At 43.4% G+C, this 20,066-nt stretch overlaps 1 protein-coding gene across 1 annotated transcript; it reads left to right on the top strand.

Annotated features, from left to right (window-relative positions):
* The first annotated feature begins 2,512 nt into the window (after positions 1 to 2,512).
* Positions 2,513 to 15,750, top strand: ZKSCAN2 (zinc finger with KRAB and SCAN domains 2). Its single transcript, XM_060033086.1, has 7 exons — positions 2,513 to 2,917; positions 3,947 to 4,133; positions 5,811 to 5,902; positions 6,234 to 6,360; positions 9,268 to 9,951; positions 11,868 to 12,359; positions 14,645 to 15,750. The coding sequence occupies exons 1-7, from the start codon at positions 2,513 to 2,515 to the stop codon at positions 15,565 to 15,567; spliced, it is 2,910 nt and encodes a 969-aa protein (XP_059889069.1). The 3' UTR covers positions 15,568 to 15,750.
* Positions 15,751 to 20,066: the final 4,316 nt, after the last annotated feature.

Below are 20,066 nucleotides of genomic sequence, written 5' to 3'. Positions count from 1 at the left end.
GGCTTCTCATTGCCTCTAGAGCTCAGGCTCAGTAGTTGCGGCGCACGGGCTTAGTTGCTCCGTGGCATGTGGGATCTTCCCGGACCAGGGCTCGAACCCGTGTCCCCTGCATTGGCAGGTGGATTCTTAACCCCTGCACCACCAGGGAAGCCCTCCCTACTGTCTTATACTCTACTTCACTCAATTATGTTGTTTGCCTGAGCCCTGCAGCCTTTCGAGTGTGTGACCCCTGCCCGTCCCTGAGGTGCTTGTGACACTTGCCTCTCCTAAAAACACCAAATGGCTCAAGGAGCATATAAAAGACCCTGTTCTTAGCCGACTCAGAATCGTGGGTTGCCACTTAGTCTAAAGTAACCTTGGGCGGATACATCACCTCACTGAGCTGTCGATGTCCTTAACTCTAAAACGGATGTAATCTTACCTGTTTTATAGGATTTCTGTGAGGATTGGACCTTGCCTAGTCAGCTCTTACTCCTCCTTTGGATATCATCCCTAGCTTTACCTCTTCAAAGAAACTTTCCCAGACCTCCTAAGTCAACTCCCTCTAATATACACAGATTCTAAGCATCATGTACTCGTCGGCAGTACCTGCCGCAGTTACAACTGTACATTAGTTTGTAGATTATTTGATTAACACGTGCCTCTCTCACCAGACTGAAAGCTCAAAAGTGGCAAAGGATGCTGTGTTTTTTGTTTGTTTTGTTTTTCTCACCACCTATCACCATGTCTAGAAAAAAAAAAAGTGACCAAAGAAATGAAATAAAGGAAAGTAAGCTTGTAGACAGCTGTGTAAAGACAACCTCTGGCATGTACTAGCTGCCCAACAGATTCTCAACTAATGCCTCTTGGCTGCTAGAATTTGCATGTCAAGTTTTAACTAAGACTTTCTCTAAGAAAAAAAAGTCACTAAGTTTTATTTTTTAATAGTCTATCTACCCGCCAACCCCAGAACTGGGATTTTTGCTTTGCCCACTGATATAAGCCAAATGCCTAAAACTGCCTGGCACCTAATCAGTAAAGGGCTGGAGGGAAGAAGGGAGGGATGGGCGGGCACAGTTCTGGGGTTTCACAGAAGTTGAGAGACTGGACAGCTCCTCCTGCCACCACCAGGAGGAAGCTGGGGCCTGGTCGGAGGAACTCTGAGCCAGAGATGACATCCTCTCCCAACAGTTTTAGCTACACCGACTTCCCCGGTCCCCGGGGCAGTAAGAGCCCCCGAGGCGAAGAGCAGCCCCCGCTGCTCCGCAGGCAACGGACGGGGGCATTCATTGATTGGGACATTCACAGATGCGAACATTCACATATGCTCCCCCAGAGGAGGGCGGGGGGCGGCACCGTGTCCCTCCGCGAGGGCCGCTGTCCCGCCGAGGGTCGCCGCCTATAGCAGCGTCAGCACGCGACCGTTCGCAGCGCGTGACAGAAACCTCCGCCAGGCAAACGAGTCCTCACACCCCGCGTCAGAAAGGACTTCGCGCCACCTCCTCATTAGCGCTCCTCAACCTCACAGTCTCTCCCCGCCTCCCAGATTCTCCGGCTGACGGAGAACGCCCACTCCCCTTTCTCACACTGTTCCACAGTCTCTTGCAAAGTGCCTGCGGTGTGTCCGTCCGCCCCGGGGAAGAGCCGCCGCAACCCTTCTCATTCCTAAAGTGTCTCGGCAGCGCGTCGCTGCTCTGCGCGCTCTCGCGAGAGTCCACCGCGCCGCCCCCTCCCCCCAGCCCCTCGCCGACGAGGAAGCTTCTGCTGAGCCCCGCGGCGCGCGGGCGCGAGTGGCGCATGCGTGGCTGCTGCTCCCAGCGCCCCCCGCGCAGTCCGGGAACAGAGCAGACGAGGCTGCGAGCGAGGTTCCTGCAGCCGCCACCCTACGAATCGTTGTTTGGTCCCCGCCGCTTCTCTCCCCTTAGGGACAGGACCTATTCGCGGCTTTCCTCAGCGTGTGGAGGTTTCCTGAGGACGGCCCGGGCCACCCTGGCCTAGAAGAGCCGGGCGCTGGCCTCGGATAACGTCGGCCCCCACCAGCAACCCGCAGCGGCCTGGGCGCGCTGCCGTGCCCCGAGCCTCGAACCCGGGGCCGGGCGGGGCCTACGCATCCGGCCCCACCCACTCGGGGGCCTCCCCTCCCCCGGGCCCTTACCCGGGTGTCTGACACACCCCCTCCCGGCCCGGCTGTCCGCCCCCGTCCTCCTGTCCGCGGTCCCCTTGATTTTCTCCCAGTCCTCTAGCGTTGCTCTTTCCGACATTGCACTAAAAGATGCACCCTGGAAAACCACAACGCGGGGACACATCTTGTTGGGAGAAGAGGCTGAGTTCTTGGACCTTAGGGTACATGTTCACCTTTTCAAGGGCCTAGGATAGATTTGATTAATCAGCCTGGGGTACCCTGTTCCTGCTGACACTGCCGTTTTCACTTCCCTGCCTTCCCACACTTCCAAAACCATTAGCAGGGAGCTCTCGAAGGTTTGGTTTCGAGTCTCCTTTGAGCTAGACGTGAGGTTGACCCCCGGGTTAGAGCATGGCTGCATCCCTGGACCCTCAGATCGACGCGCCCCTGGAGGTTGAGGGATGCCTAATAATGAAGGTGGAAAAGGAGCCCGAGTGGGCATCGCAGCCCATTCTGGAAGGATCGGACAGCTCTGAGTCCGAGACTTTTCGCAAGTGCTTCAGGCAATTCTGTTATGAGGATGTGACCGGACCCCATGAAGCTTTCAGTAAACTCTGGGAACTTTGCTGCCGGTGGCTGAAGCCAGAAATGCGTTCCAAGGAACAGATCCTGGAGCTGCTGGTGATTGAGCAGTTTCTCACCATTTTACCCGAGAAGATTCAGGCGTGGGCACAGAAGCAGTGTCCGGAAAGTGGAGAGGAGGCGGTGGCCCTGGTAATACATTTGGAGAAAGAGACTGGAAGACTAAGACAGCAGGTGAGAGAGGGTTTTCCAAATTTTTGTATTTAGCAAGAAGGGGGTGGAAAGGAAGATGGGCAAGGGATGCATTGCAGGAAATGCAAATTATGGAAGGATAAATGGTAATAATGAAAGACCTTTAAAGGGAATCTACTTAAAAGGGATCAGAATTTCATATTAAATAGAAAAAAAGCTTTGGTTGAACTGTTATCTTGCAAATGACACTAAACATTATGCAGCTAAGTATTTGTTTTAAATCTTTGCGTAATGTTTCCCCCAAAAATTATATGAGAGAACAGTACATTATGCTTCACAGGATTTTACTTTTGTAGCTTGATCCTGAAGAGGGCTATTTTGCCCTGCTCCCCACCCAAAAAGAAAAGGAAAGAAAGGACTTTATCAGTTACCCCAGGGCCTCTTGTAATCCTTTAATATTCCAATCCGTGTCTTCTGAAGTGCCCTCAATGTCATCATCCTTGTCACTCTTCTCCATTTGAATTGCTGATCCTTATTTGTCAGTGGCTTTGCATGCTCTTCTAATTGTTTTTCAACAGCCCTTTCAGTAACCTCATGAAATCCTGCAAGATTTGCACTTTCACCTTGCACAGGATTTGTGTAAAGATCTGACTATTAGCAAGTTGCTGTGTTGGTCAGAAATAGACACTAGATGTCGAGATTAATTTTCTAAGTTTTCAGTGCACTAGTGAATTAATTAGTGTTCTGAGAACTTTTATTTCTCTGTGAACCTAATAGATATGAGGACTCAAATAATGTCTAGTCTGATAACAGGGAGGCTCTGTATTTCACTCCTAAGAGATTTTGCCCCTCTGTATACTAATAAAGAGCACTCTCCTATGCCCTTATGCCCAGACTTCTGGACAATACTATTATCCTGATGCCCTCAGAGGTCCCATAGGGAATGGAGTGAAATTTTCATTCCTTCTCACATCTTCTATCCTTCTTTGATATCTTTCTTGGGGGAATTTGGCCCTGATCTAGCCCTCTTTAACTCCCTTTTCCCACTATGGCACTGACTTTATTTCCCAGGTTAGCAGTCCTGTGTACTCAGAGAAGCAAGCCCCACTTGGAGCAGCATGGGAGGTGGCAGACTTTCAGCCACAGCAGGTGGAGACCCAACCCAGAGTGATGTCTCTGGAAGGAGCTGAAAGCCTCCACTCAGGACACCAGGAGCAGCTGAACCAAAAGAGAGAGCTTCGGCCCTTACCCAAGAATGGTAAGAAGAACTCAGAGCATGCCCAGTGCAGAGACCATGGCAGATGTTTTGTAGCCCTAACACTGTGACTTGTTCAGCGTAGCGTCCCCTCAATCCATATTTGAAAGTAAATTGAATATTGGGGAGAAAGACTTCATTAGCTTCAAGACTTGGGAATATGTGTGACATAAGTAAAAGGGATCTTAAAGATGGAATCTGAGAAAACATAGATTGCCCAGACTGGCCTTAGGGTCTCATAGTGTTATTTAAGAACCTCCACCCTGCAATCAGCTTGTGGTTTTTAGTCCTGCCGCATGTGTAAGTGTGTGTGTTCTTGGCTGACTATATGCAACTTGGAAAAACTGGAAGAGGAAATGAGATTTTTTTTCAAAAAGTGACTGACAGTAAGGCATCACATTCCTAAAGTTAGGTGGTTTCTTCTGTTGAGGTCCTTACTGGGGGTAAGGAGGACAGAAAATTTGAGGGATAGATATCTCAGAAAGGTGAATTCTTTCTAAAAGAAGAGATAGGATTTCAGCCATGTGTGCCTAAGGGAATAATGTATTTCTAAGGAAGTGATTCAGTTTGATTCCATAGAAAGTGGTAGATCAAGCTTTTGAGTTCTTGGTCACAGTAATATTTATTCTTAACGTTTTCCTAGATAGTGAATTCTAGAGGAGAAGTTAGACCACAGACTGCCTTATACTATATAAGCTTATATATCTTCCTTCCACCTTTCTGGGGGTATATTTCCCTGTAGTGTTCAGTACTATGTATCTGTATACGCTAACATTTTTTAGGACAGTATTCACTCATAGGGAATTAATTTGTGCTAGAGATAGCAAACTGGTAACTCACGTGCCAAATCAGATTGTTTTGTTTCACCTACAAGGAGTTTTTGGTTTGGGGGTTTTGTTTGTTTGTTTTTAGTTCTCAAGGTTTAAGACTTGAGATTGTACATAAAAGTCCCGCTTTCTGGCTTCTCTTGAAAAAGTTAGAAGCTCTGGGGCTTCCCTGGTGGTTCAGTGGTTAAGAATCTGCCTGCCAATGCAGGGCACATGGGTTCTAGCCCTGGCCCAGGAAGATCCCACATGCCGCGGAGCAACTAAGCCCGTGCGCCACAGCTACTGAGCCTGCGTTCTAGAGCCCGAGAGCCACAACTACTGAGCCCACGCGCCACAACTACTGAAGTCTGCATGCCTAGAGCCCGTGCTCCACAAGAGAAGCCACCACAGTGAAGAAGCCCACGCACTGCAAAGAAGAGTAGCCCCCGCTCGCTGCACCTGGCGAAAGCCCACTCACAGCAACGAAGACCCAACACAGCCAAAGATAAAATAAATAAAATTTAAAAAAAAAAAAGTTAGAAGCTCTGTGCCAGGGCAATAATCTCACAATGAAGCATCAGCTGGAGCTGAACACTGGGTGTACCCTTTCAGTGGGACATGTGCTCTCCAGTTCCCCACAGTCCTTACCTCTCCCCTTTCATGATGTCCTTTACCTGCTTACTCCCTAAGAGCATTTGTGTTTGTGAGCCCTGCATTAGGGTACCGTGGTTTGGGGCATTGTTCTGAATTCATTGAGAAAATGACCAATTTATGTTTGTCAGGTTTTTTATACATGCTCATTTCATAAAAGGAGAAGCAGCATGAATAAGATGGCAGAGCCAACAACACTAATTGTTTCTTTCTCTTCTTACAGCTCGGCCTTCTCCCTGGGTTCCTGCTCCTGCTGATGAATGGAACACCATAGATCAGGAAGTAACAGCCACACGAGTTCCTGTTGGGTCCCAGGTAAATTGTAATTGTTCTCTCTAGCCTAACTTCCTAGGATATTCAGTCACAGTGATTTCCTCAAACTTTTATACTCCCTCCAAGAGACTTTTTCCCCCTTGCTCCTTTTCCAGAAGAGACTGCACCCAGCCATCTGAGTAATGGGATTCCTTGCTGGATCATCTCTCTTATGATGCTTTATAGTACCTTCTGCTTCATTTGGCACATAATATACACTTGGTTCTTTGATTTTAATTTTTATTTAGGGCCTTTCTGTGCTTCATCCATGATCATTCATCCTTCAGAAACCCATGTGGTTATCTTGGTAGTCATTACTGTTAGTGTGTTACAGGGACCACTGAAAGATGTCCACATGGCAAGAGGTTTTTCCTACAAAAAGAGTGTGCGTCAGATTCCTGCTCACAGAGACCTCTACCGGGATATTAGAAAGGAGAGTATTGGGAACATGGTCTCCCTGGGTAAGGATTCTATCCCTTTTCAAATAAAAGATTTGGGGATTTCTAATATATTCACTTCTACCGATGATAAAATAGTTATAAATGTTATCACTTTAAGGACCTCCATGGGTTGTCTAGTCATTTCTGGTCTCTAGCATACCATGTTCTCATACCTCACTCATTCCTTTCTTCCAATTTATATTATAGATTTTTATACATTCTTATAATTTAGTGATTAAAACATTGGGGAGATTTATATATGATTGTCATATTATTGAAATATAAACTTACCTACATCCACTAGACTAAAAATTCCGTAAAGTCATAAGGTCTTTTTAGGATTTGTTTTTGTTTAACCCATAGTAACCCCAACACTGTGCACAGAGCCTGACATATGGGTGGCGCCCAGCAAATATTCACTGAGTGGATGGAAATCTTATAAACAGAAGGAAAAAAGTAATTTCAATACAACCACCTTGATAGCGTGTTGTGAATTTTTTAAATAGCACGAATTTTTACAGGCACACATAACCACTGAAATGTAATTTTACAAGCAAACTTTTGAAGAGCTATATCATCTGCTTTAACAATAGGGCTAAATATGGTTCATTCATATGTAAGCTACAAGTCAGAGATTACTTATGAATAAAATTATAGGCCTAAAATGTGCACCAATACACACTATAGATACTATAAACCTTTGTTGTCTAATAGAGTAGCCACTAGCTACACGTGGCTGTTTAAATTTAAATTTATAAAATTAATTAAAACTAAATAAAGTTTAAAATTCAGTTCCTCAGTGACAGTAGCTACATTTAAGGTATTCATGGGGCTTCCCTGGTGGCGCAATGGTTGAGAGTCCGCCTGCCAATGCAGGGGACACGGGTTCATGCCCCGGTCCGGGAAGATCCCACATGCTGCGGAGTGGCTGGGCCCGTGAGCCATGGCCGCTGAGCCTCCGGAGCCTGTGCTCCGCAACGGGAGAGGTCACAACAGTAAGACGCCCACATACCGAAAAAAAAAAAAGGTATTCAATAGCTGTATTGGACAGCACAGTTACAGAACATCATCATCAAAGAAAGTTCTGTTGGACAACAATACATATAGATCCTGAAGTACAGAGTTTACAAAATAGGCCATGTCAAACTGAATGAATAAAGATAAACTGACAATTGTTTATAATCAGAAAGTAATTAAAGCAGTTTAAAAAAATGATCAACTTAAGATGACACACCAGTAACAAAGCACTCTTCCCAAAACAGCAGGACCCTTGATTTTATTTTATTTTTATTATTATTATTTTTTTTAATTTTTTGGTCACACCCACAGCATGTGGGATCTTAGTTCCCTGAACAGGGATCAAACTTGCTCCCCCTGCAGTGGAAATGCAGAGTCTTAACCACTGAACTGCCAGGGAGGTCCCAGGACCCTTGATTTTAACTTTTACTTAGGGTCTCTGCACTTCATCACTGATCATTCATCCTTCAAAGACCTGTGTGGTTATCTCGGTAGTCATTGCTGTTAGTGTTGTTACAGGAGCCAGTGAAAGATGGCCACATGGCAAGTTGCCTACACAATAGCTGTTTCCTAGTGTTGCCTCGGATCACACAGCATCCAGACCTAGTAAAATGATGAATTATAGGTCTTAGTAAAATCTGCCATGAGTGGGTTAGAGACCATACTATGGACATTCAGATTTAGCCCAGTGCCTCCATGTATAATAATTATGTATGGAAAGGCCCAGGCCCACAGACACCTGGCTCGGTCTTTTATCATAGATTGTAAACTAAAGGCTTATGAGTCTAGCCTACAAACATATTTGGGCCTTGCACAGAGTTTTAATATAAAATTAGTTTATAAATCTGGATTTCCAGTATCTCTTAAAAAAATCAAACGTCAGGCACAACGGGCCCACCTTCTCTCACAGCAGCCATTGACCACAGCTGAGTGGAGGAGCTCGTGCTAAAATGCCAGGGCTCTCACTCCAGCCACCTCACTCCTTTACTTTGCCTGCCTGGTCCTGGTAGATGTTTGAACTTTCATTGTCCCTACACTTACTTCTCTCATGTGAAACTGAAGAGCAAATCTCCATCCCCAGGGTCCTTTCAGCAAGGATTTGATTTGATGCTGCCTCCCTAGGAGAATTCTGTGAAACTCCTATGTGTGTTTTCTATAGAAGGAAACTAAATGTTATTACATACTTATTAGGCATTGGACTCTTTACAGATGATCCTTTATTTAATATTCCCAGCACCTTGTTGAATAGATTATATTATTTCCTAGGAAACTGAGGCTCAGAGAGATTAAGAAACGTCCCCTGGTCAGAAAGTAAAGTAAGTGGTGGAGCTCGGATTCCAATTTAAGACATGTTGATCTCCACCATATTGTAAAGTAAAAAATTAAGTTACTTTCCTATTCTTACGTCTCTTTCCCATTAACTTCGCCAGAATGTCTCCAAAAGTTCTTGACTTCTCATCTCCCATAGCCCTAGTGTGTGTATGTGTGTGTTGAGTGGGAGAGTGAGGGGATGTGGGGAGCAGGTGTAAGCACACTTTATAAGTAACGAATACTGGTTCATAGGAGCACGCTCTGAACCTAACACAATGTTAGATACTGAGAGGGAATTGAAGGTAATGTAATACGTGTTTCTTACCCTTAAAAGTTTTCCTTTAAGAACTAGCTGGGGAAGGAAGTGGTACATATATGAGAAGTGAAACGGTAGTTTTAAGTTAGTAGATGATTGTGCCAAATAACTCGTGTAAGAAACTAGTGTGCATGATCGTGATTGAGGAAGACTTTAGAGAAGGAACTGAACAAGACCTTTAAAGGATAGGTGTGAACAAGTGTTCCAGGAGAGCATACTACAGCAGGAGATTGGGGCATGCAGTGCTGATCTCTCTAGCATGAAATATGTTTCTCTTACTCTAGGAAACACAGTGTCTACAGCTAACAAGATGGCACAGTTGGTGCAAAGAAAGGAGCCATGGACAATAGGTCTACAATCCCCTAATAAGAGGAATGTCCTACAAAGCAACTATATCAAGGAAAAATCAGTTCATGCTATTCAGACCCCTGCAAGGAATGCAGGGAAAACACGGAGAGAGCAGCAGCAGTGGGGTTTGGAAGATGAAAAAATAGCAGGCGTGCATTGGAGTTACGAGGAAACTAAGACTTTTCTTACAATTCTCAAAGAGTCTCGCTTTTATGAAACACTTCAGGCCTGTCCCCGAAACAGCCAAGTATATGGTGCTGTAGCTGAATGGTTGCGAGAATGTGGCTTCCTCCGAACACCAGAGCAGTGTCGGACCAAGTTCAAAAGTCTACAGAAGAGTTATCGAAAAGTGAGAAATGGCCATGTGCTAGAACCCTGTGCCTTCTTTGAGGACATGGATGTTTTGTTGAACCCTGCAGCTCATACTTCATCCACGGATAAGCCAAAGGAGATTCTGTCTCTCCCCAGACTAAAGAGAATTGGTATCAATGCTAAAGAACAGATCAATTTGGTGGAGGAGGAAGAAGCCGCAGAAGAATCTGATGGTGATGAAATGGGTGTTGAGTTTATCCAGAAGTCTGAGCTTCGTGGTGCTCCTGTCTTATTTCAAAACCTGAGTGGTAAGAATGGTACTTTTTTTTTTCTTTCTGGTTTGAAAATGGATGATGTGGTCTTGTGGAAAAAGGAGTAGACCAGAAGTGACCAAACCCAGGGAATTCTGTCACGCACACCTTGCCACTCATCACTGTAATTGGCCATGTAACTGAAAGTACTCCCAGGTGTTTTTTTACCCCCAGTGCAGTCTGAGTAACAGCCATGAAGGGTTCTTTTTTGGGTTAGAGCATGCATTTTGAGTATTTGGGGTCTGTGGAAGGAAGACAAATGGAGTCCAGGGTTCTAAGGATCTAACATTATCTGAGAATTGTTACAATGCAGTCAATTGTATTAGATTGTAACAGTCAAGGATACATTATTATACTATCAAGGATAGTCCATAAAGGAATATGTAACTAACAACAACAAAAAAAAAAGAATTTAAAAAAAAAGAAATTCAAAGAGAAGACAAGAAAGGAAAAGAAGAATCACAAAGTAGATGCATTAAATGGAAAAAAATCAGTAAGATGATAGATGTAAATCCAAATATATCATTAATTACAAATTTAAAAGTCTAAGATTATCAGATATATTTTTAAAAACTATATTGCTTACAAGAGATACATCTTTTTCTTTTTTTTTTTTGGAGCAGAGAAAGGCTTATTGCAGGGCCAAAGCAAGGAGAATGGGTGGCTTATGCTCAAAAAACCCAGAACCACAAGAGATACATCTTAAACAATATTCAGAAATATTGAAATTAAAAGGATAAAAAAAAGATACTATACAAAAGAAAGATGGTGTTGAAATTTGGGGCCTGGGACATGCAGAACTAAACCACCACTTAGTAGCTATGTGACAGCTGACATATCATATAACTACTTTGAGCTTCAGTTTTCTGTCTAAAATATAGCTAAGAATATGAGGGTAGTTGTTAGCGTTAAATGAGATAATGTAGATGAAGGCATTCTGCAGATGCTAAAATGCAATAAAACACTGCCTGGTGTCACAGTTATTAGTAATGTTCCTGTAATCTACTTTATGAAAAGATGATAATTTCTTAGGTAGAATGGAAAAATAAACCAGGCTGGGAGATCTGAGACTGTACTCATGACTGTACCTATTCAAAACAAACAGATCTCAGGAAAAAGATGGGAAAATGCATTATACAGGTATTCATCATTCTGGAAATCCATAGACATGAGGGTAGGTGGTTTCAAATATGGAATCCAATGATATGACTGAAAGAGCCACCCAGTAAGATGGAGGACAGAAAAGACTTTCCTACTACAGATTATAAAACACCCAAAAAGCATGTTTAACAAACTGTCTTCAGACATATCCTGAAAAGCTTAATTCTGCTATAAAAGCAGGACATCTGCCTGTCTTACAGATGGTTTCATCTCTCAAAGTAGAGGACTCAGTAACATCAAAAACTACTCTGGACATAGTTCTGCTGTTCAAAGAAGATGGGCTAAAGAAATGATAGGGAATTTGGGGGAAAAGTTCCTGCTGGGTGTCCTAGCCCATTATTCCTAACAATTTTTAAAAGACAGACAGCTAAATCCTTAAGAACCATAGCAATGACAGATTTGGGGGGCTACATTTTTATTCTACCAAGTAAACTTTGAGATCAGTTCATCAATTTTAATTTTAAAATCCTATTGGGATTTTGACTTTATAGATTCATTTGACAGTTGATATCTGTACAACTTGAATCTTCCTATCCAGAAACATAGTGTCTCTCCATTCTTTCTAGTTCTTTTATGTCTTTCAATATAATATTATAGTTATTTTATATAGACCTTCTCATTTCTTGCAAAGCTTATTCCCAGGCATATAATAGTTCCAGGGAATGGGATTTGTTTTCTTGTACTTCTTATATTTTGTAATGTATAGAGGCTTCAGAGACCTTGTATCTTTGAACTTTATCCTTGAATGGCAGGTGTGCACTGGGGCTACGAGGAAACCAAGACTTTCCTTGACATCCTCCGTGAGACTCGGTTTTATGAAGCACTGCAAGCCTGTCATCGGAAGAGCAAGTTGTACGGGGCCGTGGCTGAACAGCTGCAAGAGTGTGGCTTCCTCCGGACACCGGAACAGTGCCGGACCAAGTTCAAAAGCCTTCAGAAGAGTTACCGCAAAGTGAAAAACGGTCACGTGCTAGAGTCCTGTGCATTCTACAAGGAGATGGATGCCCTGATTAACTCTCGGGCATCTGCCCCTCCCACTAGCACCCCAGAGGAAGCCCCGTCACCCTCAATTCAAGAAAGAGAGGACATTGAGATTGAACCCCAGGAACCTACGGGCTGGGAACCTGAGGAGGACTCACAGGAGGCAATAGTTGAAGATTCCAGCAGTGAGAGACTGAGTGAGGAGGAAATTGTGCCAGAGCCAGAATTCCAGGGACCTCCAGGTTTACTGCAAAGCCCGAGTGGTAAGGATCATGAGGGGCTGTGGTCTAAAGAAGAAGGAAGTGGGATCTACTGACAGATCAGAAGAGCTGGCACATCGCTCATGAAGGTCTATTCATTAAGCAGATATTCGTGTGTCCTGTGCCATTTGAGGAAAAGGGGGAGGTATTGATGAATAAAACAGAGTCCCTGTTCTTATGGTGCTTCTGTTCAAGGGAGGAACTTGGATTCTCGTGATTTGGTTTTTGGGATCTCAGCCTCGGTTTTGGTGTGTATGGGGCAGATAATGTTTAATATCTCCTAGAAATATTGTGGGGAAGAAGAATTTGGAATTAAACGTGAGAAAAACTCAGATCAAGGAGGTGTGTCAGTAAGCTCAAAACAGAAATGTCTCAGTTATGTGTGATGTGCATGAGAAAAAGGATAGGCAGAGAGAAAAAGACTTTATTCTGGTACTGAGCTCCACCTGCGGGTTTCCCGCTGACCACTGGATGCTCACAGGCGTCTCACCAGCAGTCCAGGCTTAAATTTTTCAAAATTAAAATCAGCATCTTCCTTCCCACACTATGGCTCTTCCCTGTGTCCTCCCACAGGTCATCGAGACTTAAAAGATAGAGATTTTTTTGATGCCTTCTCTCTCCTTGTTTACATCCAGGCAGATGATATGTTTTTTCAGCTGTTGTAGAACTCCCATCTGCCCCGCTCTTTAGTTACCATAATCATTACCCTAGTTTGGCGTTTCTCTGTCTCTTGCCTGAACTATTGTAAAAGTCTCCAAACCAGTTTTCTCCATTAGACTTGTATTAAGATTCCACAACCATCCTTAATCTGAGTTTGTCTTTCTAACCTTACCTGTTATTATTTTCCTTCCTGTACTCTATGCTTATTCAAAACAAACATTAGAAAAGGAAGTTCACACATATGCTCTCTGGTAGTATTTATACAGGAATTTGTTTTTGTATGGGAATGAAAGCTGAAATTATTAACTCTGTAACTGGAACTGTTAAAGTTGATAACTTTGGAAACAAAGTCCTTCTCTTGTGAATCTTGTTTTTTAAGGTGAGCTCCAGATCTGTCATCAAATTATCAGGCTCTGTCTGAGGCAACTACTAGGCTATAACTTCCTCCAAATCCCAGAACAATGTTGGACCCAATCAGAGTACTTCAGAAGATGACATTGTTAGGGCTTTTGACCTAAGTCAGTGGATTCACTGATGGCTGCCCTCCTCTTCCAGCCCAGGACACAGCCACCCCACTTAGGACTGAGGGATGTTGGCAGTTTCAGCTCAATATGTGGAAGGAAAGTAACGTTGAAATTAGCAAGTAGAAAAAAGACAGTAGAGCAAAATGCATAAGAAGGGTTTGAGAATCAAGCAAACCTGGATTGGGCCTAACTTACACAGTTTGTGAACTATTTATGGATCAAATAATATGATGTCTGAATTTACTTCAAAATAATCCGGGTAGAGGGAGCAGAGAATGTGTGGGAATAGAGATGAAACAAGATTGGCCAGGAGTATATCATTGGTTAAGTGGTTCATGGAAGTTCAGTTTATGTACTGTTCTCTACTTTTCTGTGTTTAAATTTTCCATAATAAAAAGTTAATACAAAAACCACACAGTTAATAAGTGACCAGGATGGAATCATAACCAGAGCTGTCTGATTCCAAAGCCTGTGTCTTCACCACATCATGCTCTCTGTTCAGAAAACTTCTCGGCAAAGCTGGATCCAAGATGTACTGTGGGATGCAGATGAAAGAGTGAGGAGAAGATAATTCTGGTTGTCGAGCAGTGAGAATTAAGATTTGAGTTAGTGTGGTCTGTGTGTGAGACTGCCAGAAAAACAAAGTGACAGCAACATTTGAGAAGAAAGAAATACCCTTGGATAGAGTATGACTAGAGGTTGATGAGCTTAGAAGTCCATTGAGGAATTTGGACTTGATCATTAGAATCTAAGCACTAATGAAGTGTAGTGTACTTTCATTATAGATGAGAAATTTTGAAAGCAGAATGAATTGTAGTGGAATTTCAGGGAGATAAACTAAGTTGCTCCCACGTTAATCAGGATACAGATTGGGGATAATGGCTTGGATTATAATTAAATTCTGAAAACATTTCCAGAGGCCTACTTTGTGCTGGGTATTATTGGCTATTCGTGGAACTGAAAGAAAATAAGGCCCAGTGAATCAGAAAGAGTCCCCACGCCTGAGGCCAGTGAAGCACACAGGGATCCTAACAGACAAGGCCTGTAGGCCATGTTGTTTATGTTGATACATGACTGGTCTGAAATGTTTGTCTTTTTTTTCAGATTTTGAAATTGGAAGTAGTATCAAGGAGGATGCAACACAGGTAATATATAAGGACATGGAGCAGCATAGGGCACTAATAGAAAAGTCTAAAAGGGTTGTTTCTCAGAATGCTGACCCAGGTAAATATTGTAAAAGGGAATGCATCTCAGGAAGACAATGGGACAACCTTCAAGGAGTCAGACAGGGAAAACTGATGTCTCAGCCTAGAGATTTAGGGAAAGCTGTCGTGCATCAGAGGCCTTTCATGGGGAAAAGGCCCTACCGACTCCTCAAATATGGAGAAAGCTTTGGAAGGAGTGCTCGCCTCATGTGCCGGATGACCCGCCAGAAGGAAAATCCTTACAAGTGTAGTGTCTGTGGGAAGTGCTTTGGTAGAAGCAGGAGTCTAATTAGACACCAAAGAATCCACACAGGAGAAAAACCTTTTAAATGTCTTGACTGCGGGAAAAGCTTTAACGACTCCTCAAACTTCGGTGCCCACCAGAGAATCCACACAGGAGAGAAGCCCTACAGATGTGAAGAGTGTGGAAAATGCTTCAGTCAGAGCTCGAGTCTCATAATACATCAGAGAACCCACACTGGAGAGAAGCCCTACCAGTGTGGAGAGTGTGGGAAAAGCTTTACCAACAGTTCTCATTTCAGTGCCCACAGGAGAGTCCACACTGGTGAGAATCCCTACAAATGTGTGGATTGTGAGAAGAGTTTCAATAACCGTACGAGATTTCGAGAACATCGGCGAGTACACACTGGAGAGAAGCCCTACGGGTGCGTGCAGTGTGGCAAACGTTTCAGTAAGAGTTCTGTTCTCACTAAACATCGGGAGGTTCATGTGAGAGAAAAGCTTCTGCCATACCCTCCAGCGCTCTATGCCCCAGAGAACCCACACAAGGGAAAGACTGATGAATTCAGGCAAACTGTTTGATGACGATCTCTTCTCTTCCTAAATGACCCCTTAGCCATTTTACCCTAATCTCACTCTTGGAAGCAATCTTTTCTTAGCTATAAAGTGTAATTCCCAAGATAGGGTTGAGAATATCAATAAAGACTTGGATCCTGTCCTCACCTCTGCCTCTAACTTGATCAGTCTGTTCCTCTCCTTCTATGTGTCTCAACTTTTCCTTTAATAAAGTGAAGAAGATACAGTGTCTGAGTGCAGAATGGAATTCTCTTCAGTATGTCAAGGCCACTGCCATGGGATCGCTAAACCCAGCAACATCCAAGATCCTTCAGTGTATGGGAGAGTTGTTATCAAGGAGATAAAAAATGCTCAAAGTTTTTTTCATTCTCTACCACATGCGATCCCGGATGCAACTTGATCACAGAGTTTCCTGTTTGGGTAGAACTTTCAGGAGCCTGATGAGAACCACATCAGATCCATCTTGGTTTTGAAGATATTCACAAAAGGAGATTGAAGATTTTATAGTTTCCATCAGAAGTCTGTTGCAGTGTACCTTTTTTGTGTCAAGAAGTTGATCTAAATAGCTAAGGTAGAATCCCTGTATTGTCACTGAAATAATGCCTTGCCCTCCATAGAGATGAGAAGCAACTGATCACCCATCGTCCTTTGTAGACTGACCGTTTCTGTACCTGAAGACTGAGAGCCTCTCGGCTGCTGTTTCTCCAGCCTATAAGTAATCCAGTTCCTGTTACTGTTTCTCCGAAGTCCTACACTTACCTCTTAATTGTTCTGGGTGCCCTTGTCTGACTCTTCTGCACTACCATGCCCTCCTCAGACTGAATAGCGTGCATGCTCATGGTGTGTCTCATTAAAGTAGAATTTCAGACACATTCTAGTTCTGAATGTGTGACTTCTCCGGTTTTTGTCTAGAATATGACTGATAATGTTGGCATATTTTATGCCTCCCAACCCCACACTTCAGTATAATATTGTATAATTTTAGATAGTTTTCTAAAACTCTAAGGAGATAGGGAAGGAAGTGAGGTAGAGACCTGAAACATTCAATATTTATAAGATCAGTTGGACTCCTTAGACCTGCTTTAGATCAGATAGCCACCTTGGTCCAGACCAGCACTCCAGAGCTGCTTGTTAAGTTTACCGTTCTCTTTTCTGAGGCTTCTTAGTCCCTCTTCATGTGGTCATAAACCTCTCTGTAGAACCCTGAGTAATTTATACAGCTCTATACCTCAATGAGTGAAGGTGGAAATATTTACTGAAACTTCCAGGCCAGAACACTTTTCGTTTTCCACATTTACCAGTTGGTCTGAAAGATGTCTTTGACAACCCCCAGCACTGCCCCGATAAATACTGAAGGAAGGGTTCAGATGGGGAGACAGTTCACTTATGGACGTCGCAAACCAGGGATTTGGTCATCCAAAGCTGTTAAACTCCAGGATGAGGCCAGTGGCATTTATACCCTTAAGATGAAGGTAACCTCGGGGGGCTTTGCTTTGGGGAGGGAGAAGTCATAAGTTTAGTGGAAAGATAACCGGAGTCAGGGCTGTAGGTCATTTTTTTGATCTTCTCTCTCCTTTGTCAGATGCTTTCTTATTTGAAGACATCTGAGTACGTTTGAATCTTTTGAAACTTGTTCAACAAAGTACCAAGGAGGGTAGGCAGTGTAGAAAGAAATCCAACTTACGGTGCCAGAATCAGGTGTGGCCTGTTGGAAGGCAGGTGACTCAGGTAAACATTGATAAATGTTTCGTACACTTGTTAGGAATGTTAGGATGTTGTTCAGTAGGTTGATTTCCTCTGTGTTGTCTGAATTATAGACTTCTAACGGTAAGTGCAGTTTCATGTTGGTAGTGTGCCTAGCACAGTGAGGTGTGTGTGGTGCCAGTGGGCGTGTGCTTGTATTGTGTCGATGTTCTGGAGTTCTAACTCTAAAGACGACGCACATTAATAGAAATCACCTCTTAGTAATAGGTACGCAGGATTGATCATTATATCGAAGCATGATTCAGGAAAGTAGATGATTTACTCATAAATATTTATTAAGCACTGTTGTGTGTAAGGCTGTGTTCTAGGCACGGTGAGGGATATGAAAATGAAAAAAGGCATGGTGTCTGTGCTCAAGGAACTTGCAATATGATGGAAGAAGTATTGCAGCAAAACGTAATGTCAATTATGTTCATGTCAATTATGGAACATAATTAGTTTATTAATGAAAAAATCACCTTCACTTGCAAAAGAGTTTTTTTAATTGCCTAAAATCATATTCTCTACCTCTGTCGCTTCAATTTCCCCAGTGGCAGGAAAGGCTCAAGAACCACTCCTTCTCCAGTGGAATACTCATTCTGTCTGTCATATGTCTGGGATCAAGCTAAGGTGAAATTTGGGTTCCCTTACCTTTTCCCAGTTGTAAGTGGACTATTTGAACTTGTATTAAATTAACTTACTGGACTTTGCTTCTGAAGAAATAGGAAGTCCTACCCACCATCTTAGACCAAGGCAGTTTGTATTTTATCCTTTTTAAGGTGGAGCATGAAAGTCAAAATGAACAGTCATACTCTGATTACTGTGTCTCATTTCACATAAATTGCCTTTATGAAGACCCGTAGGAGAAGGTTTCTTCCTAGGTCTCAGTACCAGAGAAAGCTCTGATTCTAAAGCAAAAAATAAAAATTTTACCTTACAAACACTGATTTTTTTTTTTTTTTTTTTTACAACTTACTACTTTTCTTCTGGCTGCTGGAACAAAGAAACTTACAAAAACAGAGCTTACAACTCACCTCAACCAACTACTTAAATCTATATTTATCTAATACTGTAGATTAGATAAATATAGATTTGGAACTTTGGAACCTGGTTGTATCCCTGCATAGGCTTATTTTGTTACTTCCACAAATGCCGTGATTCTTACTGGCATTTTTATTATACACATACAACCTACTTTATTCATCTGGAAGGAAACCTTAGTTTTTTTAAAGAGGAAAACGTCACAATATGCTTAAACAGTTCAGGGCAGCCTGCACGTAGAATGAGCGTTAGACCAGAAGCCAAAAGACAAGTTTCATTCTTGTCGCTACCACTTTCTGAGTGTTGCTGTACAAATCAGCCTCTCTCTGGGCCTGATATCCTTATCTGAAGAGAAGTTGAGCATGATTGCCAAGCCCACTCTGGCTCTGATGTTTTGTGAGGCTATGGGGCATCATGTAGAGAGGAAAAGATTATAAGACCAGGCCACTGCCCTGGCTCGCCACCACAGGTAGCATTTCGGGCTGCACTGAATCCACCCCATACTTTAGCAAGAGGATGCTGTGAGCAGTCCGGGAGCTTGCTCAGTGAGGAGAAAGGACAAATCACTCATGTTCAACCGCATGCAGCCCCTGAGTCACCTCGATAGGCAGTGGCAGGTAGCTGCAGTGGAGAAAGCCTATTTTGGGAGCTCTGGTGCCCAGTGACAGACACAATTCAACTCTGAGGGAGCTGGGGAAGCCCCAAATGCAAGGCGCGTCTGAGTGACTTGTGTAGTGATAAGCCTTTACCTCTGAATGCATTCCAAGTATAAATGTATGTCTACTCATTGTTTTGTATTAATGTTCACTTAGATGTCTTCTTGAAAACTTGTATGTGAAATAAATGTCTAAAATAAATGACTCCCGTTGGTTTTTGCCGTAATTTGAAGGCTGTCTTCTATCAAGGAAGAAGAGAACTTATCCAAGGGCTAATAAAAGCTGATCCTCGTAGATCAAGAGAATTTCAGTTTCTTTCCAGCCCCCTGTTCTCCCTGCAGCTAGCAGGGATCTCTTGGGAGTCCACAGCTATTCCTGTGCTGCAGTCCTCTGATAGCTGTCACTGCCATTGTCCCAGAAAACGTTTGGCTCTAATTCTAGAGGGGAGTTAGTCTTGGAGGCACACACTGCGTGTGTTCTTGGAGGGGCACTCAACCACAGCCTCTGCTGCTGGAACAAGTCTTGACATGATTTTCCCAGATACGGTGGTGCCTTTGGTTTACTATTTGATTTAAAGAGTCCCAGTGGCTTCCACTTAGCCCTTCTTCCCATAACAACTCCAACTCCATGGGTCATAGAGTCAGTGTAGAGATTTTGTCACCTGCCGAGGATGTATTTCCAACTATACTCTTAGAAACTGTAAGAAGAATCATAGGATGGATCTAGAGCCAGTTCACCTAGACATGAGGTAGATTCCAGACAAAGTGTATCTCTCACCTGGACTTTATAAGCAGCCAACTGCAATAGCACCCAAGGTTCTCAAGAATTATAACTGCTCAGGGTCAGTATCTGAGAGTCACTCTACATCTTCTATATTTTCCTTGAGTAAATGGCCACAACGTTTTTAGAGGAAACAGAGACAAAGGCTCAGAATAGGGACTTCCCTGATGGTCCAGTGGTTAAGAATCTGTCTTGCAATGCAGGGGATGCCGGTTTGATCCCTAGTCAGAGAACCAAGATCCCACATGCCACAGGGCTACTGAGCCCACGTGCCACAACTAGAGA

The sequence above is a fragment of the Delphinus delphis genome, chromosome 15 (assembly GCF_949987515.2).
Source record: "Delphinus delphis chromosome 15, mDelDel1.2, whole genome shotgun sequence".
NCBI lineage: Eukaryota > Metazoa > Chordata > Mammalia > Artiodactyla > Delphinidae > Delphinus > Delphinus delphis.
The sequence above is the reverse complement of the archived record's forward strand: the minus strand, read 5'-3'. Positions and strand labels throughout refer to the sequence as shown.